The 22,140-nt window shown below is 45.8% G+C and overlaps 5 protein-coding genes across 5 annotated transcripts; all 5 read right to left on the reverse strand.

Moving 5' to 3' along the window:
• Positions 1 to 3,783: 3,783 nt before the first annotated feature.
• EV420DRAFT_1647012 (uncharacterized protein) lies at positions 3,784 to 4,530 on the reverse strand (the record flags this gene model as incomplete). The annotated part of the gene is made up of 1 exon (XM_060477989.1): positions 3,784 to 4,530. One exon carries the CDS (start codon positions 4,528 to 4,530, stop codon positions 3,784 to 3,786), a length of 747 nt encoding a protein of 248 aa, XP_060326969.1.
• A 4,715-nt stretch (positions 4,531 to 9,245) lies between these two features.
• Positions 9,246 to 10,694, reverse strand: EV420DRAFT_1275185 (PIN domain-like protein; the record flags this gene model as incomplete). Its single annotated transcript, XM_060467886.1, has 1 exon — positions 9,246 to 10,694. One exon carries the CDS (start codon positions 10,692 to 10,694, stop codon positions 9,246 to 9,248), a length of 1,449 nt encoding a protein of 482 aa, XP_060326970.1.
• A 123-nt stretch (positions 10,695 to 10,817) lies between these two features.
• Positions 10,818 to 12,424, reverse strand: EV420DRAFT_1647015 (uncharacterized protein; the record flags this gene model as incomplete). The annotated part of the gene is made up of 7 exons (XM_060477990.1): positions 10,818 to 11,051; positions 11,103 to 11,311; positions 11,391 to 11,457; positions 11,511 to 11,668; positions 11,721 to 12,012; positions 12,074 to 12,311; positions 12,369 to 12,424. 7 exons carry the CDS (start codon positions 12,422 to 12,424, stop codon positions 10,818 to 10,820), a joined length of 1,254 nt encoding a protein of 417 aa, XP_060326971.1.
• A 3,268-nt stretch (positions 12,425 to 15,692) lies between these two features.
• EV420DRAFT_1767052 (uncharacterized protein) lies at positions 15,693 to 16,769 on the reverse strand (the record flags this gene model as incomplete). The annotated part of the gene is made up of 3 exons (XM_060480909.1): positions 16,580 to 16,769; positions 16,368 to 16,528; positions 15,693 to 16,314 (listed from the first exon to the last, which is right to left on the reverse strand). The coding sequence occupies exons 2-3, from the start codon at positions 16,496 to 16,498 to the stop codon at positions 15,693 to 15,695; spliced, it is 753 nt and encodes a 250-aa protein (XP_060326972.1). The 5' UTR covers positions 16,499 to 16,528; positions 16,580 to 16,769.
• Positions 16,770 to 18,639: 1,870 nt separating this feature from the next.
• Positions 18,640 to 20,562, reverse strand: EV420DRAFT_1750712 (uncharacterized protein). The gene is made up of 2 exons (XM_060480335.1): positions 20,333 to 20,562; positions 18,640 to 20,280 (listed from the first exon to the last, which is right to left on the reverse strand). Exons 1-2 carry the CDS (start codon positions 20,360 to 20,362, stop codon positions 18,646 to 18,648), a joined length of 1,665 nt encoding a protein of 554 aa, XP_060326973.1. The 5' UTR covers positions 20,363 to 20,562; the 3' UTR covers positions 18,640 to 18,645.
• Between the last annotated feature and the right edge of the window lie 1,578 nt (positions 20,563 to 22,140).

A 22,140-nucleotide genomic window follows, 5' to 3' on the forward strand; every position in this document is an offset into this window, starting at 1 on the left:
GGAAGGAGACACCATTCTCGTCATCAATTTTGAAGAAGCATTTCACGTTCAAGCCATGGGAAGCAAAGTGAATGAACTAGCTGCCAAGGCAAACCAAGCCAAGGAAGTGAAGACATTTGAGGAAATAGTACCAGAACCATACCGGGAATTCCGAGATGTATTCGCTAAGGAAAACTTTGACGAGCTACCACCTCGGAAACCCTGGGACCACGCTATCGAGCTCATCCCTAACGCAAATGCAAGCTTAGACTGTAAGGTCTACCCCCTTAATCCAGCGGAGCAAGAAGAGCTGGATAAATTCCTTGACGAAAATCTGGAATCCGGAAGGATACGACCTTCCAAGTCCCCTATGGCGTCACCCTTCTTCTTTGTCAAGAAGAAGGACGGTAAACTTCGGCCTGTACAAGATTACCGAAAGTTAAACGAGATGACCATCAAAAACCGATACCCTCTTCCCCTAATCGGAGAACTTATGGATGTTACGGTTTATTCATTTTCTTCATTTTACTCAGCCTGATTACTCATATGCGATCCCTACAGATCATTTCTCACAGTACTATTATTAGCGTATCCACTTGTATTTAAGTAGAGCCTCCGCTGGTCTAAACCCCCAGCTTCGGCTAAGGTTTAATCTACCCAACTCGAACTCCGTCCTTCGTGTCTATTTGCCCGCAATCCGCTTTGATATCGCCTTTGACTTGCTAGAACATCCACCACTGAAGTGCGAGTGGGGATCCTAGTTCAATCTAAGTCGATTATTAGTTGGTTGTCAACAATGGACCAACTCAAGGATGCCAAGTACTTCACAAAGCTTGACGTTAGATGGGGTTACAACAACGTGCGCATAAAAAACGGAGACGAGTGGAAGGCGGCTTTCCGAACAAATCGGGGACTCTTTGAACCTATGGTGATGTTCTTTGGGCTCACCAACTCGCCCGCCACCTTTCAGTGGATGATGAACGACTTGTTCAAAGAACAAATCGCACGAGGAGACGTCACAGTGTATCTGGATGATATCCTGATCTGCACCAAAGACAAGGACAAGCATCATGCTGTAGTACGAGAAGTCTTGACTATTCTCCGATCCAACAACCTGTTCCTAAAAGCGGAGAAATGTGAATTCGAGGTATTAGAGACCGAATACCTCGGAGTAATCATTAGTCAAGGATCAATCCGCATGGACCCCATAAAAGTGAAAGGAATCATGGAGTGGCCCCAACCCACCAAGAAGCGGGAGCTACAGTCCTTCCTAGGATTCACCAACTTTTACCGAAGGTTCATCCGTGATTACAGCAAACATGTAAGACCCTTGACTCAACTCACGGGAAAAGCGGAATGGACATGGGAGCCCGCTCAGGAGAACGCGTTTCAGGAAATCAAAAGGAAATTAGCTGAAGAAGTAGTGCTGGCGATACCCACCCGCATGGGGAAGTATCGTGTGGAAGCAGACGCAAGTGAGGGAGCAATAGGAGCTGTTCTATCACAAGAACAAGAAGGAAAGTGGAGACCAGTGGCATTCCTGTCCAAAGCTTTAACAGTCATGGAACGGAACTACGAGATCTACAACAAAGAGCTCTTGGCAATTATGTTGGCCCTTGAAGACTGGAGACACTATCTAATGGGCGCTCATCAGGAGTTTGAGATCTGGACAGATCATCAAAACCTGCAGTACTTCCGCAAACCCCAAAAGCTAAACCGAAGACAAGCCCGATGGGTGACCGAGTTAGCAGAGTATCACTTCACACTACATCACAAGCCAGGAACGGCCAACAAAAAGGCAGACCTACTATCCAGAAGGGCAGACCATGACCAGGGAGGAGAAGACAACAAGGAAATGATAGTGCTCAAGCCCAAAATGTTCCGAGCCCTAATCATGCCGGGGGAGGAAGAAATCCATAAGTGCATTCGAACAGTGCTAAGGGATACTACTAGGTGGGACAAGGGGATCGAAGCATCCACCCATCACCCAAGAGGGATAGTTCAGAAGGATGGACTGATGTATTATGATGGGCGACTATATGTTCCTCGAGACACCAAACTACGAGGAGAATTGATCGCCATCCATCACGACCACATTACAGCCGGACATCCTGGCATCGAGAAAACCAAGGAGCTTGTACAGCGAGAATATTGGTGGCCGAAGCTCAAAAACGACGTAGAGTGGTACATAAAGGGCTGTGAAGCCTGTCAATGCACCAAGACAAGCACTCAATGATGAAGGGCACCACTACATCCTCATGCTGTACCCTCTCGACCATGGGAGCACATCACGGTCGACATGATAGGCGAATTGCCCGACTCCAATGGGTACAACGCCATCCTTATGATCATGGATCGATTCTCAAAAGAAGTTATTCCCGTACCATGCTCCACAGAGCTAACCTCCGCCGGATGGGCCAAAATCCTCAGAGATCATGTATGGGCCAAACACGGAATGCTCCAAAAAGTGATTTCTGATCGAGGACCCCAGTTTGTATCGAAATTCATGAAGGAACTGTACGAGATGCTGCACATACAAGGAAACCCGTCCACAGCCTATCACCCCCAAACTGATGGGCAGACGGAACGAGCAAACCAGGAGATTGAAAAATATCTCCGGATCTTTATCAATCATCAACAGAATGATTGGAGCGAATGGCTCCTGCTCGCAGCCTTTCAACACAACAACCGAAAGCACTCGGCGACTGGGTATTCTCCATTCAAAATCAATCATGGGCAAAGGCCTCATCTTGCCCCGCTGACGATAAAAGAAGGAACAAACCCCACGGCCAGGGAATTCGTAGCCGACATACAGAAGGTACACGAACAAACTGCCAAAGCATTAGAAAAGGCGGCAGAAACCATGAAAAGGCAATACGACAAGCATCAACGACTGGCAGTGGAATACCAGCCTGGAGACAAAGTATGGCTGGACTCCACTAACTTACATCTTCCTCGACCAATGAAGAAACTAGGAGATAAACGAGTCGGACCTTTTGAAGTATTAACCAAGCATGGTGCTTCCGCATACAAGCTACGCCTTCCCCCTTCATGGAAAATCCATGACCGTTTCAACGAAAGCCTTCTCACTCCTTATCATCCACCAGAGTTCCCAATCCAAATACAGCCCCTAGCACCTCCTCCGGATCTTGTGGATGGCCAAGAACAATATGAAGTAGAAGAAATCATGGACCGAAGGGAGAGAACCATTGGTAGAGGAAGGAAGCGATGCACAAGAATCGAATACCTCATCAAGTGGAAGGGTTACCCCAGGGAAGAAAACTCTTGGGTGGACGAACAAGAGTTGGATAATGCAAGGGAGGCAATCAAAGACTTTGAACAAATTTCGTTCATAACTCGACCACCCGCGGAGTGGTGGGAAAACAATGACGAGTCCGATTCATGGTCAGAAACAGAATCGGTAACCGAGTCCGAAGTCGATCACCCATTGGTACAGGCAATACAAGAATACCTGGTAAAGCCAAACACGCCTTCCCTTGTAGGAGCCTACCTTCCCAAACCAAATCCACTTGCAGTTGGGACGACTGCCTTAACAGGGGGGTAATATTACGATTTCACGCTTTATCTTATCTTATCGGCTCTCTCATAATCTCGTTATGCTAATTCTCCAGACTTGATCGCATTCTCCCATGAGGGTTCAGTACGTTTACCACACTGTTGCAGACACTTGTAGTATATTTAGCACGACCCAAACTGTATTTAAGTAGCTCGACTGCAGGTCTTAAACCTCAGTCTCGAACTAAAGTTTATTCACCCGATAACTTAGTCTGAACTCACTCTCGCTCAACTAAGCGATAGCTCCCTTAACGCAAACCTGCGGACAACACAAAGCGCCTGACCGAAGTGCGAGTCATGCTTAGTTGTTTGATCTTGTTTGTTTAATCGGTCGCTAACACTCTGATGGATCGACACCTCTAGCTCAATCTCCTCAAGAAGGGGTAGAAATGCCTCCACGTCCATAAGTTGAACAATGAGCTCCCGCATAAGTACGTCGTATTGGGCATTCCACGCAGTTTCAAAGCGGAGTTGGAATGAAACGAGTGCCGGCGATAATTCGAGGATGGAGAAAAGGTGCTGATGGAGGAGGTTAACGGATATATCTAGGCGACTAAGAGTGGTGCAACGTGATTCGACAAGAAGATCGTAGAAATCAGTAAGGAAATCCTGTGGTGGGGATCCAGGTTGCCCACTGTTTTCTCTGTCGAAGTCAGCAATCAATGTTGCTTCCTTCAGAGACGGTACTAATAGGCTGCGAAGGAAGGCAGTATTGTTGACCACCAAATTGGACAGCAAGGGTTTTACAATACATGGGGAAACAGTTTCATAAAGCGAATACTTGCAGACGATGTCGACCACTGCGAGTTTGGGCGAGCTGCATATAATATTGAAGAAATATTCCAGTGATATCCCATCACCCATCTCCCACTCCTCCTCCTCCTCATCGCATAGATCAACTCGATACTTGAAGCTTTCAAGCTTAGGAGCATCAAAGGGGACTGGCGTATTAGGAGCCATCCCTTGCAAATCCATGTGTGTCAACTCTGCCCACCTCATAAGGCCAGTTGTGTATACAATTTCCTGTAGGCTCAGGAATTAGATTGTACACAATTCTGTGAGGCCTGCAGGCCTGATAAGTATATATGATGTACTATGGAGTAACCGCTCGCAGTGGTTACACGTGGTTACCCTCTTTCTAGCTGGTGGCAACGTTACCAGTCCAATATGCGGATTTTTGATCCCTACGCCCCGATTAGGACTGAACCGCTCACTATTGTTTGTTTTGCACAGGGCACCGTTCCGAGGCCCTCTTCTCTTCCATCCACTCACCTCACTTTGTGACAATGGACCCCCGACATTCAATAGGGCCTTTCTGTGTGGAGAAGCTCCGGATTTCATGCGCTCCTTTCCCCCTTTCACCTATTTGCTTACTGTAACTCTCAGTCTACTTCGAAGCAATCTATTTTTCTTTGCTGCTTCAGCGCTGTAGTTCTGACCTCAAGCACTGGAAATATACATCTAACGGCGGTATTTTGAATTTATAGGTGGCATTACATTGAACAATAGGGCTTCGGTGCGTAATTCTTTCATGTCTGGTATAATGTGCTGACTGGAAATAGATCCTGGCGTGCATGCAATGAAGAAACGTGTCTTGACCACTCGAAACAACTCGCAAAAATGCCACAGACGACCTAAGTTCATTCCCCCCATCATACCACTCTCCCCATTGCAATCTAAGGCAATCAAATGCGAGCTAATGGCTCCAACACTGCCCCCTTCCAATCCGACACCACCAGCCTCGTCTAATCCCACGACAAGCCCTGCTGTTACTGCTCCACCATGTTCCTCTGTAGCATCGTCACCGCCACTACAGCTGTATGTGTTTAATGACTCCAGCCATAATACGGAGCTGGCGACAGTGCCACCGTCGAATGCACATGCAACTACTACCAGTTTAAGTGCTGAAGACCTTAAGGAGAGCTCTGATACACTTCGGACAGCTTATTCAAAGCTTGATGGGCGAACTCACGCCAATCGGTTGAAACGGCAGGACAAAATGATATCCAACAAAGGCACAAAAGTAGCCTATAACCGCCATCTGCAAAACTATGAAAGCTTTTGGACTGAAGCTCAAATTGAAGACCCTAGCTTGGGTCTCATTTCTGCGCATCCTATAATGGCAGCAAAAGTATCGTTGTTCCTGGAACATGAAGCCAGTCGACTCAAGGTACATTTACTCTCATGCATCTAGCTTGTCAATCTGACGTTCCTTGCATCAGCATAAGGCTCGGACTGGTGAAGAGATCCAGGAATCATCTGTGGGGCACAGTCATATTTCCCAGGTCGTCAATTCATTGGAGCGCCACCGCAAGGATCACCAGCACGAACTTGAATACCAAGTATGTGCTGAATCTCTTATCCCACTATGCCGTGATATTTGAATATCAACGTATGAGAAAGGATCAAGAGCAGATGAGCCCAAACGGGTTCGAGAGGTGCATGTCCTGAAGGCAACTGGAGTATCATCTGGTATGCAGGAATTTCGTACCCTCATTTCTCTACTGACAAATACTTAGATACCTATGACGATGAGCAGCTTGTACGCCTCTCGATGTGAGCTATCTTTTCAACCATCGAAGCTGGCAATGTTCATGCAACACCACTACAAATGTATGCAGGCCTTCGGGATCGGGCAATGATTCTCCTATCGTCTAGTATTGCATTTCATGGAGATTCAGCTCGTTCACTGCTCTGGTCTGATCTCGAGCTTTGCAACATCCCCATGGTAAATATAGGCCTTGATGCTAAAGTTCCGGCAAGCAATCTCTTTATTCTGTTTGCATCCTCACTAGTGCTCATGCTGTATCGTTCTCATCTAGGCTGTCATCTTCTTGGCTGACCAAGGTAAAACAAATAAAGATGGACACCTTGAAGAGCATGCTGCCTTTCGTCATCGTGTTCCGGAGTTGTGCTCTGTCGGCGCTGTTGCCTTTTTATTCTTTGGATATTTTCATGTGTTGTCAAAGCCCATCCCTGACTTTGTTCCCGACTTTTCTGTTGGAGAGTATGGAAGACGCAAATGGTACAATTTCCATGTCTTCAACAACTCAAGTCGCCTGGAGGATGAAATGTCATATGACAGTATGTTATACACCTCACGCTGCTTTATAGCTATCTTACCAATGAACAGACCACCGTAAATGCGTCAAAGAGCTATACGAATGTGAAGGTATATCAATAACAAAGGTAACACATGCTGGTCGCAAATTTGCCGGAACATGGTCTCGTTATCATGGATCCTCACATGAGGACACCAAAGCACTTGGAAATTGGGCAAGCAAGACGGATGGCTCCATGCCATTATACGTTGATGCTCTCCCAATTCCATCGATGCTCTCCATGTCCGGGTGGAATGGCTCCAAACAGGAGTCCTATGTCTTAGTCCGAGGTGGGCTGGGTGAGTGGCTTGTCTTTGTTCTGTGCTAGTCTCATTACATCTCACTAGATGTACCCAGAGAGCTTGCCAAAGACATTTTTCCATGGGTCGAGGTCGAACAAGCAGCCCTTGAATCGAGAAAACAGCAGCTTGGAAGAAAGGCAGAAGATCCAAGGCTCTGCCATCTGCTCAACCTGCTCGTTTTTTTTCGAACTGTAATCCTTCAAGACGCCGCTGTTCTTTATGCCAAGTATCCAAACTGTCCTCTCTTCGACTACTACCCCTTCGATACCCCACTGTTCCACACATTTGCTATGTCTTCGATCCCTCGTCTTGAGGCTGCTGAATTGGAAGGACGTCATCGTCTGGAGAACTTGCCTGAACAGTTCTCTTCAAGCCTCCGTGGCATCGTAACGACGTTTGCGCTCGAAAATCAAAAGCTGAATCACGTCCTGCAGGAGCATACCATCATGCTCAAGACAATGGAGAGCCACTTCATGGCCCAAGAGACGTCTAATGAACCAAGACCACGAAAGCGTCGCAAAGGTATGAATTAGTTTTGTCAATAAGTATACACTCATTAAACCTTTTATTAGTGGCGCACACCAAATCTTTGCATGCTAGAATGACGATACCCCAGCCTTCTCCTACACCATTTGCACCATCATTTGCAGCCACCATTGAAACCCTGCCAATTGACTCAGTCCCGATCCCGTCGCTCTCACTTCCTGTCTCCGAAACCATCATCAGTAACAGTGGGGAGTTGTACTCTGTCACAGTATTCAGACTGTCAGAGGATCTGCATGTCCGAGACTTACAGCTCAAAGGCATCGATATGCTAGAGGCCGAATTTGGAGCTATGCAGCTACGATGTCATAGCTTTCAATGGACTATGTCTGATGCTAGTGACATATCTGACGAATGGCGGCCCTCTTATGAATTCTACCAGCCTGGTGGCAACAAACAAGCTACTATAGAAGACATCTGGAAAGAGTGGAGTGTCGGTATCAATGGCTGCATATCCGTTGAACACCTAAGTCAATACTGGGACACCCGATGGCGCCGATCAGACAAGGCAAAGAAGACAATGGCCTCATGACGGAAGCATATTATTGACCTTGTGACAGAGCTTATAAGCAAAAGAGGGTGGGATGAAAAATGGGCACTTAGATTTCTCCATGAGAATTATGTTCCTGTTAAATTCTCAACAGTGCGTGGGTTTATCGACTATCTGCAGAAGCGAGAGAAAGGGGTGGATGGATTGACAAATTTCCAACGAATAGTTGAGAATGCAATGTAATTGACCTGTCATATATAGTAAAGAAATTAATGTAGTCTTTCGAGCTATTTACGATGGTCAGCATCCACGATACCAGATCTGCCTTACCCCACAACATGCAGCTGTAGACTTAGAGCACCAAAAGAAGTTACATTAGACTCAGACTGGCTTATTTTAGGACTAAAAAATTATCTATTTTGACCTTACATTTTCGAGGAAGAAGTAAGAGAGCAACAGTTGGGGGATCGAGAATTGTTTGTACATATTTTTCAAATCCTTCCTGAGTCCATCTGCTCGACAACTGTGCTCATTAGCAATACTCATACAACTCAAAATTACTACTATTTCAGATGTGCTCAAGGTCTCAGTTCCATCCTTAAATATTTGTCAAATCAATAATCTCTGATGATGGCTGTCCAGCCTTGAAGTTTGTCGATGCGAAAAAGGTGATCTCGACATCATGATCTGATCCTGTTTAAGTGTTGATTGATTGTATGAATGATAGATAAATCAAGTAAACTGTAACGCACTGCTGCTGGTACCACAATTTGAGTCTGAGCTTGATAATATTTCTATCACTGGTGAAGCTCTTGCTTTTCCTTTTCCCTTCAAGTTGGCATTCAGCCTCATCTGTTGCTGCTTGCGCTCACCAACATCTGTTAGACAACTCACATAGTAAGGAGATACCTGCAAAGCCATAAATTATCATATCTGATTCTGCATCTGATGATATAACAAGCACCGATGCTGCCCTCATTTTTGCTGGTCGTTTTCTTTTCTTGATAAGAGATAAATCTGGGAGAGAACGATGTAAGTCTCATAGCTGTCTGTATTCCGAGAGTATAATTCAGCTTACTGGCTCTTTCGTTTGCCGCTTCATGTGTTAGAGATTGCTGCGCTTGCATGGCCTTTCCACCGCCTTTCGATTCATTCCTAGTAAGAGCATATCAGCTCCAAAAATTGAGATGATGTGTTCCGGCCTTACCCTGCATTAACGGTCTAGTAAGATTGTCATAAGCATGGAAGGGAAATTTATAAATGGATACCTACCTTAAACCTTCCCCGTCTCTTCCTCTTCTTGTCGTTCTGTCGTTCTGTGCCCTCATATTCCTCAACAAGTTCCGGGCATACTTGTTCCATCAATACTGCTGGTACCCAGACGTGAAGTGAAGACTGCTGGAGATCCATACCATCATCTCCATTCTGTCTGTCACTGTCCTCAGAGGAGCCTTCCCATTCTATATCATCCTGCCTGCATATCCCTTGCACTCCTGTTTCAGCGATGCGAGAAAAAATGGAGGGCTTTATCTCTACACGATACTCAGGTGTGTAATCTGTAGAAAAGTGTTTCCGTGTTGAATGTATCTTAGTCATCCAATCACAGAAATCTTCTGTCACAGACTGCTCACCTGCAAATCGTGAAAGAAAAGCGTCCTCAGGTGAAAGGAGTTGTCGATGGAGTACCTGGAAAGTAATTGATGGCCACAAAATCTTGTGAAACTGCTCCAAAATGGCAGCTTCAAAACCCCACTCGAAGTAAAATTCACATATTCGAGCAATTTCTGGAATAGAGGGCTCTTTCTGTGTCCAGGTGAGGTCAGCGTAAAAATCTGGACGACCTTCCGAAAGCGAAGTGATTGGCTGAATATAAGAGGAAAGGACATGGATGTTAGGAAAATCCTGGGGAATGGTTGACGCTAGGCTAGTCATTTTCTGGCCAATGCAGCCGTGCAAGTCTCCTGCAAGCTCAGAAATAACTTTGTCGCGCCATTGGTCAAGAAAGGCAGGAAGAGAGGCAGGTGGAAGACTTGTTGCCGCATGATACAGACTGTCTGCAAAGCCGCATTGAACTAATGCAAGAGCGGTTTTAACACCACAGCCTTGTAATCCAGCATAATAGTCACCGCCTGAACATAAGGCGATCAAGAGGAGATCTGCACGACTTTGTTCGATCTCAGAGTAAACGTGAAAATGCTGCCTAAACTTGTCGTCATGGGGATGAGTCGAGGATGGATTCCGAATCACTGTACGCGCTCCAAATATAAAAGTGTCGACATCATCTGTAAGGATTCCATCAATGATGCCAGCCTCGTTCAGGTATGCCAACTTGGCTTCAGCCTCTCCAGGTGCCGTTTGCCATTCAAAGCCAAATGCCTCGACTACCGCTTTCACCGCTGTAATAAGCTTAACAGGTGAACGGTTAATCTTCTTTCCTCTTTTCCATTTGGGCCTCTTAGGACCATCAAATATGAAAATGGGAAGAATTGGATACTTCAGAAGGGAACAGCAGCGAAAGAAGATGAGGCGCAGCTCAGGATTCTCTCCTCCCTTTGAATATCCAGTGTGGAAGAGCCAGAGAGAAACATCGATTCCCAAACGGAAGCCCCGAGATGGAGAAGACAGTACTGGCAAGGCTAACGAAGTAAAAGACTTGATAGACATAGAGGGTTTCAGAAGATTCCATAGACCTGGTACGCCCATGTTGATGGTAAAATGCAAGAAGATAACAAATCGAGTGAAGTTCAAGAACAAAACTTGCCACGGTCATTTGTTCCGAGAGGTTACCTATTTGAAGCATCCAAAAAAAATACAATTCAAGTGAATTTACAATGAACTACTAGTACTCGAAGCTTGAATAGTCTCATGATGAATTTGAAGACGTCGCTGCAGTCCTTTACTTCCACCTAGCATCCGCTTATCAAACGTTAACCATTCTGCAACTTCGGGATCATTCTCGTATTTTTCCAACAGCGCAAGACTTTCCTTTATCTCATTGAACCAGGTCATTCCAAAGCATAGCCCATCACGAACCACACGCTCTTTTGAAAGTTTACGTCCCTGGAATAATAACGGTGAGGTAGACAAATAAAAGCTTGACAATAACCTTACCGAAGGGCAACGTGTATGTGCATATTGCTCGACAATGCGGACAGCAAAGTCCCAGTATCCTTTAATGTCGGGCCCAGAGATAACATGGTGGCGAAGTTTCTGCCACAAGTCGTATCCAGGCTGCAGGGAAATCTGCTCCTTGAGCCAGGTAGCGTCCAGATCTGAACGTTCCCTAGCTACAAGAAGTGGCTTCGTTGACGCATCATTAACTATTATTGAATTGGAATCTAGACAAAAGTCTCGTAAATACAGGAATCAATAGTCGAGGCAAAAAGGATTAGTAATTACCAGTCGCAGCTTGCGGCATGAAATTAAGCATACTGGAGTTTGCCATATAGGTATAATGATCATTTGACTGCAGAGCCCTTCAAAACAATATTGCGCGGTATCTAAAAGGCCATAACGTACCGTTTCCACCATGATACGTAGAGCATTTGATGAAATGGTCACCGCATCAATAGTGGTCTCTGCCGTGAGAAGATCGTTGAAGGGGGCATCGATAAAATAGTGATAGAAACCATCTTGCCGTGGGTCGGGAAGGGTGCACTGTACTGTTGTCCTGGTGACTTAAAAGGAGTATATCAATTCAGGATGCGAGGTGGAAGGATCGCAACTCACTCCAAACTCCATGGCGTTTACGCAGAATTCCCTTCAGTCGATCTAAAACATCACGAGGATTGACACGAAACTCATGCAGTTGACATGCGACAATATCAAGGACCGGAAGAGAAATGGTCTCGGTGAATTTACGCTTGCTGGATTTATCGCATTCATCTTCGACGAACAAATAGACGACCTGGGTTAACAATAAGCATGGTGTCATTGTCCGAAATTTGTTACTCATCTGTATGACACCAGGCTCGTAGACTGAGGCGTTGGAGACGACGAATTGGGTAGTTGTCATGTTCAGCTAGGAAAGTAGAAAGAAAGGGTCAGCAGCTGTCCAGTTACTGTAGATACATATGACAAACCTCAGTAGATGTAGACAAGGAACTAAGATCGGTCGGCGTTGAGTTTGTTTGATGTTCAGGAGACCTGGAGGAAAACATCATAAAGCCATAGCTGGGATTCAGGATTACACGTCGAAGACTGGCTTTGGTGACGTGCGACTTGCTCAGCTTGGCGAGGGCACCCGTCTTTTTGTGTCGGTGAGGCCACTTATGCAGCTGGCGGCGAATTATGCATAAGAGTTCAGTAACTCGTAGGCCACTTTTAACAAGATAAAGATTTGTGTCAGTTTACTGAATTCCCAATGGTTCAACTCACTTGAGATCGTCGCTCGTGTACAGCCACTCTTCAAGGGACATTTGCACTCCATCCATGGCAAGATGTTGACCAAGAGATCAGCATCTCCCGCAAGTGTTGGCATTGTGGCTACCACTTCCAATGTGATTGTGAAAGAGTATATTCGTTCGCCATGAATGACAGCGAGTGAGGGGAGTGAGCGACTCGTGAGTGAGGGGGTCCCAGATGTCCTTGCTTCCTGGGCTGATCATAAGGTCCACTGAATGAAGCCGCTCTATAAAAAGCAGCAGAGCATGATAAGACACACGGCAAACTGGCTCTGGCTGGCTCAGAGGTGAAAGAAAGTAACGAAGTCGTTGGCAAGTGCTGGGCGAGAGCTATGGGCATGGGCGGAGCACATTAAAAAATGCAGACTGCAGTATCGGATATGTTGCCATGAGCTCGAATTTTTCGGTTAGAGAGGGCCTGAACTAGACAAATGATAAGCAGAGTGAGGCCAGTGGGACTGGCTCAGAATGAAGTGTAGCGTCAGAGATCCCCACTCCCCTCACCCAACACGAGTGAGGGGAGGAACCTGAGTCGTTGCTGCTGCTTTGGGCCATGGGAACGGGGTACGTAACCGGGCCGTGACCATACCCGGGGTCCACCGCTAAAATGGCCGGTCATGTGCGGGTACCGAGCGTCACCCGGAGACTTCAATAGCATTTATACACACATGTATGAAAGCCTGGATCCAATCAAAATCCGCATTTTCTCAAATATTAGGCACATTTCCCATCGGGATGGGCTAGATTTTTCTGTGGGACCTTTCATAAAAATCTATAATTAGCCTGTGAAGTCAGCCCATCAATATCTGGCCGAAAACGGCTGGATGCGACCAAATGAAAATGGATGTAGTGGCAGTGCCGAATTTTTGATGGCATCATAGGGGCTATTTTCCGGTCAGAATAGGATTTAGGCTGGTTTCTGGGTGCTCGGCAGGTCAGGTCATGGTCCTGTAATATTCACAAACATAAATAACATAAAAGCGAACCTACTGATGAGGTATAGGGGCTCTGGAGAGTATGTAATATAGGTATTTTCGCAAAAATGGCTGCAATATTTGCTTTTTTGGGGGTTTTTAGGGTGATACATGCATTGGATCGACCGGGGGACTTCACCAATGAATTTCCTGACCTTGAAAACCCCCAAACGATCCCTCTATAGCACTTGTGGCACATTTTATTACCAGGATTAGACGAGCATATTGGATTTTTAGGGTGCAGCATGCTTTGGATTGCTTTGAAAACTATACCAGTCGGTTGGTACACTATAAAAACCTTAGAATACATTGTCTTCTATAATATTTGACCTGTATAATACTGTAAAAAAGTGGGGATTGGGGTGCACATATGGTTTATTTTGTTTTCTGTGCTTCGGATGAGTCTGGGACCATCACCAATAGATTCCTTGACATTTAAAACCCTAAAACGACTATAGGAACCTTTTATTGGGTTCCATAAACGATGGTAATAACAATATTACAGTTTAGGAGGAGCACATATGGAAAATCACTTTTCTGTACCTTGGAATACTTCGGAACTTCTACCAGTGTATTTCTTGACCTCGAAAACCCTCGGATAACACCAGGATTTAAAGAAAACCTACAAAAATACATGTTAAAAAAGAGTAATAGGGGATGGAGGAGATATACCTTGTATTACGCATTTCTAGTGGTTGGAGAAGGTATTCCTGTTATATGAGAGACGATATGTATTGTATAATCACTTGTACAAATTCCCACGTTTATCTGAAATGTATTGGAAGAGATATAAGTAAATCATTCTGCAAATGATGAGGAGCACATCCCCAATTTTGATATTCTGATCATTCTATAGCTTGGGGAATGTCAGAATCAGATTCCCTGACCCAAAAAATGGTAGGATCACCAATCATCCATGGGATGTGAAGTGTCAACACTCCGAAGTACAATATGGACTTTCCTTGACAATTGCTGCAGTCTGATTTGTTCTTACCACCAGATGTTTTCTTGATAAAATGACCATGGATGATTGGTGATCCTACCATTTTTTGGGTCAGGGAATCTGATTCTGACATTCCCCAAGCTATAGAATGATCAGAATATCAAAATTGGGGATGTGCTCCTCATCATTTGCAGAATGATTTACTTATATCTCTTCCAATACATTTCAGATAAACGTGGGAATTTGTACAAGTGATTATACAATACATATCGTCTCTCATATAACAGGAATACCTTCTCCAACCACTAGAAATGCGTAATACAAGGTATATCTCCTCCATCCCCTATTACTCTTTTTTAACATGTATTTTTGTAGGTTTTCTTTAAATCCTGGTGTTATCCGAGGGTTTTCGAGGTCAAGAAATACACTGGTAGAAGTTCCGAAGTATTCCAAGGTACAGAAAAGTGATTTTCCATATGTGCTCCTCCTAAACTGTAATATTGTTATTACCATCGTTTATGGAACCCAATAAAAGGTTCCTATAGTCGTTTTAGGGTTTTAAATGTCAAGGAATCTATTGGTGATGGTCCCAGACTCATCCGAAGCACAGAAAACAAAATAAACCATATGTGCACCCCAATCCCCACTTTTTTACAGTATTATACAGGTCAAATATTATAGAAGACAATGTATTCTAAGGTTTTTATAGTGTACCAACCGACTGGTATAGTTTTCAAAGCAATCCAAAGCATGCTGCACCCTAAAAATCCAATATGCTCGTCTAATCCTGGTAATAAAATGTGCCACAAGTGCTATAGAGGGATCGTTTGGGGGTTTTCAAGGTCAGGAAATTCATTGGTGAAGTCCCCCGGTCGATCCAATGCATGTATCACCCTAAAAACCCCCAAAAAAGCAAATATTGCAGCCATTTTTGCGAAAATACCTATATTACATACTCTCCAGAGCCCCTATACCTCATCAGTAGGTTCGCTTTTATGTTATTTATGTTTGTGAATATTACAGGACCATGACCTGACCTGCCGAGCACCCAGAAACCAGCCTAAATCCTATTCTGACCGGAAAATAGCCCCTATGATGCCATCAAAAATTCGGCACTGCCACTACATCCATTTTCATTTGGTCGCATCCAGCCGTTTTCGGCCAGATATTGATGGGCTGACTTCACAGGCTAATTATAGATTTTTATGAAAGGTCCCACAGAAAAATCTAGCCCATCCCGATGGGAAATGTGCCTAATAGTTGAGAAAATGGGGATTTAGGCCATTACATATCAGGAGTCATGTAAGTATACAACTCAGGCCTCACGGGATTGTATACAATTTAATTCCTGTGCCTACAGGGCAATTGTACACAATATTGGCTATATGGCCTCCTCTGCCAGGGTATAATCAAAGGCGATGACCATTAATTCAGGCCTTGGTCCCAACTCGTAGCAATAAAGAGTACACTCTTTAAGTGATGACAAGCATCCGTAAAGACGGTCCAGCATGCTGCGCGTATCAAATGGGCTGATGGAAACATGAAGCTTCTCCCAGCGCTCCGCATCCAAGGCCAAATGGAACCAGACGTTGTCTTGAAACAGTGACGTAGCACCGCCGCGAAAAAAATCGAAGTCCATAGCGATGTGTAGCATGTGAGTTTGCGAGCGAGACAATATTGTAGTAATTGTATCCAACACTGACGAGAGAGCGCCTTTTCTGACCATCGCTGAGTCATGACGCAACCGGGGAACTGATATCTTTGCCCATACTTCAGGACAGACCGTTGTGATGATGGACCGCCACAGTTGGCAGACCTTGCTAATGGCCCATGCTGGATGCTTGGTGTCTAAGATGTCGATAGGATCGCTGGCGGCATAACAGAAGATGTCGGTTAGAATTTCGATGGGAAGGGTCCTGATGGAGGATAAACTTGAGGCCGCTCGGTGCTTGCGTTGGGCATCATGTAAGAAGCAGCGTTTCTCCTTGAGTTGGTGAAGGGCGCTGTTAAACGGGAGATATCCGCATCGATGCAAGTAAGGCCACGGTCGAGGCACAGCTCCGCTTCTTCCAAGATCGCTGTGGTTCTTTCATCGAGAGGCCCACTATTCGCTTGACGCAGTAGGACAGCGTCCTGCTGTTCAGCGGACAAAATGTTGTCATATCTTGATATGACTGCTTGTAGCATGGATGGTATATCGATATCTTTATGCGTGATCTTGGCGGTAGATATAAGTGACTGAAAGTATCATTGTGCATTACTACTCACAGGTTTCCTACATCTCTCTCCCAAATGAGCAGCATATCTGCTGAGCCTGCCAAATCAGAGAAAACAGGGGGAAATTGATGTCCTTGGAAAAAGCTGCCGCATTATAAAGAGAATTAAACCTTGTTATACCCGTGACCGAATGGATACACCCTCGTTTCTTTGTTCAGTTCGGTTGAAAAAAAAAAGTAAATGTAAACTGTCGGCAAGTTCCGACGCGGATTCCTGCCGTATTTAGCAACCTCACCTTCGTCGTTATACGTTCGGCTGCAGCTAACGTCCATCGTCCTCTCTGATCTAAACAAATTTTCAGGTATTTACTCGCTGCAACCTGCTGGCATCCCTATAGCCAGTGATACCTGCAACGTGAGTAGCGACATTGACAATATTCCTTCGCCTCTAGCCTTTTGAGGCTGAATTTCCCAATCAGACGCGTCAATGCGAATACAGAGGTAGCACTGAGCACATTCCTTTATGCTCGTCATCAATCACTGCATCAGGACCTAATGACCCTTCCAAGCCATCGCACCAGCACCCATATGCCCTTCCTGAAAGTCTATTAGCCCTTATCCTGCACCTTCCCCCCGAAATTCTCATAGAAATTTTCTTGCGCTCTTCAAGCTCAGACCCTTCGTTTAGCATCTTCGATATAAAGCACTATTCCTGGGCTATCTCGCAGGTTTGCAGGTCCTGGAGATCCGTGTCGACCTCCATGTGTCCCGCAATGTGGTCAGAGATAGACATCGATTTTTCAAATGCCGGATTGAGGGGTAAGAGAGATCCTGTTACAATGCTTCAAACGGTGCTGTCTCGGTCGCGCCAAATCGTACTGGATATTGAATTCCGCATGTCCTGCCGCGTAGAGGAACCGTTTCAGTCGGTCATGTGGGGACAATTGGTTGCACACGCCGAGCGCCGGTCAAAGATCTATTTTACCCTTGGCTGTCAGGTCATGTCCATTCTCACCTGACTTCGCGGACATCTCGTACAATTGGAGGAGTGCTACGTTCAGCGCAACTATAGCCATTCAAGTTCTGACCTCGTTGATGTATTCGAGCATACACCGAAACTTCGGAGGATGACTCTGATTGATCTAGTATCTAGAACGGTCATTCCCGTCTCGTGTGCCAATCTCGAGTCCTTCAGAGACGAAAGAAGGAATTGGCATGCATCGGATGCGATGCACACATATTTCATCAGCCTACTACGCCGTTCCCCAAAGCTAACAGAATTTCGTGCACCATACCATTGCGTTCGAGCAGATGCTGTCTCGCCGCATATCGAAACCCACTGTCACGCACTTCTCAGGCTGCGATAAGGCCTTGCCTCGCAGTCTCTCCCTTCCACAGCTTAAGCTGACCTCCATCGAACTTTCCAAGATGCTGCAGATTGCTTAGGGTATTTCCATGACCTTCTTTTCCATTCACGATGCCATACCCTTACCGATTTATCCATCTTCCGATTATCACCTGCTCTAGTCTCGTTCAACGTCCGTGTCGTGGCGGGCTATTGGCTTGCCAGCGACGATGATAGCGTACGGAGTCTTTTCCGCCATCTATTACAGTCGCCTGTGCTCGTCCTACACCTAGAGAACATCACATTCAATCTGTATCTTTTCAGAGCGTGGGAAGCTCACTTTCTCAATCACGTAATGATAGAGATGATTGAAGCGTGGCGAGCCTCCTCACTGAGGAAATTCCATGTTGTCTCGAAGTATTCAGAGGACGATGATAAAGAATTCTGTGATTTGACTGACGATGACATCCTGCGGTTGAACAAGATTAAAGCCGAGGGCTTCGATGCTGAAGTCATTGCCTACTTGTATTACGACACTCGGGAACGTCGTATTTATGTGTAGCTCGTTGACAGAAATTGGTGTCTGCGTGCATGTCATGTGGAGTGGAGTAGTCAAACAGGAGAGAAATAGTGATCATTCACTAAAACGAGCACTGACACTTCGACCTGTAAAACCGGAGAACTTAATGGCTCATATACCCACAGTAGGCAGAGCTGATTCTTCGTTATTGTCTTCTGATATATTAGGTTTCATAGACATAAGAATAGCTGGATTATACATAAATGTGTTTTCGATTGTCGACGTCGAGGGAGCCGCAAGACGTGATTGCTACATCAAAACCCTCTGCCTTTATATTCCTTAGCCGTTCAATATCACCTTCACCTAAATCGCAAAACCCCTTATCCGGCACTGTTGCGGCAAGATGAAACTTTCGCAGAGAGGAACCCCGCCGCGCCACGATCATTTCTACCATCCTATGGTTAGCACAATGAATGTCAGTCTCACTGAAAAGCGCCAGTTCAAGGACAACATCCTTTAGTTGAGGGACAAACTCCTGTGAATTAAACAGTCCACCGATAACGCCCTGCAAGGCTTCATCATTTTGGGCTTCCCATTCATGAGTCTGATAATAGAAAGAGACAAGGGCGGGGCTCAATTTGAAAATGCGAACGAGATTTCCCGGGCGAAGACGGATGTTAAAGACTTGCAGCGTAGTCAGCGTGTTGCATTGAGACTGAACTAACATGTCCTGGAAATCTGATAGACAGTCTGCGAGATCCAAACAGTAATCGTTGAACAGGGCGGCGACCTCGAGCCGTGGGAGCGAGAGACTGCGAATAAGAGAGTTGTCGCAGACCGTCAATTCTGATAACGAGGGTTTGACGATGCGTGGGAAGACAGCCCTGCCTGCGGTGGAAGTCACCCTAGAACAGTAGGGGGCATAAAAGCACGTCAGGTTCGGCGAATCTTGGAGGACTTTTAGGAGATGGTAATGAACCAGTGACGCGGATGGCAGCCACTCATCCCTATCATCTACAAAAACCTCCAGGTTGGTGGAAGCGATGAGAAAGAGGGTATCGGGTTCGAGACCATAAACTTTTATCTTCTTCAGCGCCAGTGTGTGATCGAAGACATTGATAATTTCGAGCCCTTCACAAGCAAATTCCAGATAACAATCTTGCAGCCTCTCGAGGCGCCCACGGAGATGCGAAAGGTACCCCATTTCCGGTTGACCAATATCGGTAAGATGAATGTTTGTCCAACGCTCGGCGTGAGGAAGCAACTCTTCCCAGATTGTCGGTTCAATAGACGACGACAATCTAATTGCCAGCCCATACTGACGCGAGCGAGATAACACCGTCCCAAGCAATGATCTAGGGTCCTTCTTACGCATGAACCGGTCATTGGCAAAAATATCTATGCTTGACCATAGGCTAGGACACATAGAATTGCAGATGGATCTCCACGAGCTGCACACCTGCCCAATGACCCAAGGTGCGCTGTTCGTATTGAGCACATTGCCAGAGAAGCTAGCAGTGCATAAAAAGATCTCCATGAGAATTTCGGGTGGAATACGACGAATGGGGAGTAATGGCAAACGATGGTCGCGTTCAATCTCTTCCAGGAGAACGAGTCTATTGTGGAGTTGGCGAGAGACATCATGATCGAACATTTCTACATCGCCATCTGAGGACAAGCGGTTGAGGTCAGCAACAATCCGGCGGATGTCGTTTTGGACATGGAATAGTGAGCCTTTCAGAATGCCGACCTCCATTGAACTTGGAACGGCGTTGGTCCGGAGAAGATTGAGCAGAGTGCGCGGACGTTGATATGACGAAAGACCATCGTATTTCAAGATAATCATTTGCTCGAGGGTGGATGGAGTGTCGTAATTGTGCTGGTGCATCTAGAGGAGTGGTGAGAATGGTGAGATAGACAGGTTCGATGTTTCTACATACATTGGAGATACTGCTACTTCTCGTCGTCATGCTGACTTGTCAAGCAGGCGGCTGGCCTATTGGATTGAGTGGTTCGAGAACTGCCTGAAGAGCGCGAAAGCGAGGGATGGTAGGGTTCGTCATTGCGATTCAAGGCCCTTTTAAAGACAGACAAGACAATGCGTTCCCAAACAAGGCTGCTGAATGAAATGATCACAGAAACCTCGATCAATGAGGACAAAAAGCTTCGGAACTTCCGAGCGACTTTGTCTCTACAATCTTGAATCCCTTGCATAGCTTGCCCCAAATTTCCGGTTGCCGTTCTTCCGTTTGTCTTTACGCGTTTATAAATCGAGAATGTCGCTGTCATTCAGAATATAATAAGTAATAAATAGTATTCGCATATCCGAATTTTGAAGTCCTCCGATAGGAGAAAAAATCCAGCAAACCCGACGCATCATACGTCGACAGTGTTCTTCGTTGAGTTAATGGGTATGTAGCTTACCGTTGAAAAAACCCTTCGACATATTGAAGAGCAGGGGATATGAGATAGCTTGTCTGTCTCGTAAATGTGCTGACCAAGGTGGCACAGTTACAAGGACTTGTTAGAAGACTCCGTCCAGTCAATGGCGCCCAAGCCTCTCCAGACGCTTCGCCGCAGGGATGGAGGTATGGAATGCCACGGCGTCACTGAAAGAACCTGCAAGTTCGCACGTAGATTCGATGTCAGGAAGATGCTGGAGGACACTCGACCCCAGCCATGAAGGTCCAGTAAAGCGAGTTTGGCAGTATCAAAAGACATGTTAAGCCCCCAATCCCTATAACTGTTGATAACAAACCACCTCAATCGGAAGAGGGAGAGGCTTCGAAAACCTCCATAACTGAGGTCCTGGGGTCAGGAAGCAAACTTAAAACCATCGATTAGAATGCGGCATGACTTCATTGATAACGGTTTCCCCTGAAGAAAGTCACCATAACCTATATCGATGATGAGCGAAGCTGTAGCTTGACAATGGTCTGGGTCGGGAAGGCAGATACCCAGTTCAGAACAAGCTTGACTACTGACCAAAGTCCGGGGGGGAAGATGGAACAATACCAACAACAGACGCGAAGAGACGCCTATGGCGCGTTCTTGACGTCAAGACTGCTGCTAAGTTCGTCTGATGCATATGAGAGTGCGATAAGCAGTACGTCACGTTAAGAGGCAGGACCGGAAACAGTAGTGACTGTTTAGCCGCCATTTATTCTTGTTCTTGCCACAAGCTTTATGACCAGAAGCGTGTCAAGATGATTTAGATAAGGAACTCCAAGTCAGAGATGGTTTTGCATAGGAATGATGGCTTCGGTAGCTAAGCTTGAGTCGACACCAAGAGTGAGTTTTCCAGAACGAAGACATCGAGTCGAGGCCTGGGGGAAAATCAGCCATAGCAAATCACTTTCAACGCAGAATTCACCGAGCGATAGCAAGGGATGATTGCTCCCGATTTCAGTCCGGAATTCAGCCTGAGTCTCGCGACTGTCGCGGTCGCGGTCGAGTCAGGGTTACAACGTCCGGCAAATGCCGACCCACTTTTACCTCTAACACTCAACCAACACTCTTCATTCACTTTATCATCACCATTTGTTCCATGCTTCAATCTTCTAGAGACAAAATAATGATTACCCGGTGTACGAGTTCTTGATAGAATGATCAGTTCGTTCATCATTTTTTCGTTGCGGTTCCATTTTTCTGATTCTCGCAGCAAGCGTTTCCAGACATACTGTCCGAAAGGTGTTACCGCAATCAGAAACACAGAGATATGTTCGTCTACCTTGGTCCCGCTTGGGTG

This window comes from Desarmillaria tabescens (assembly GCF_030435595.1).
Source record: "Desarmillaria tabescens strain CCBAS 213 chromosome Unknown EV420scaffold_38, whole genome shotgun sequence".
Taxonomy (NCBI): domain Eukaryota; kingdom Fungi; phylum Basidiomycota; class Agaricomycetes; order Agaricales; family Physalacriaceae; genus Desarmillaria; species Desarmillaria tabescens.

Bases quoted from the DNA above. Each gene is read 5' to 3' on its own strand.
- EV420DRAFT_1750712 (XM_060480335.1), bottom strand. From the start codon at position 20,362: ATGACGACGAGAAGTAGCAGTATCTCCAAT. The intron at 20,281-20,332 runs GTATGTAGAAAC...CCACTCCTCTAG, and splicing joins GAAGTAGCAGTATCTCCAAT to ATGCACCAGCACAATTACGA.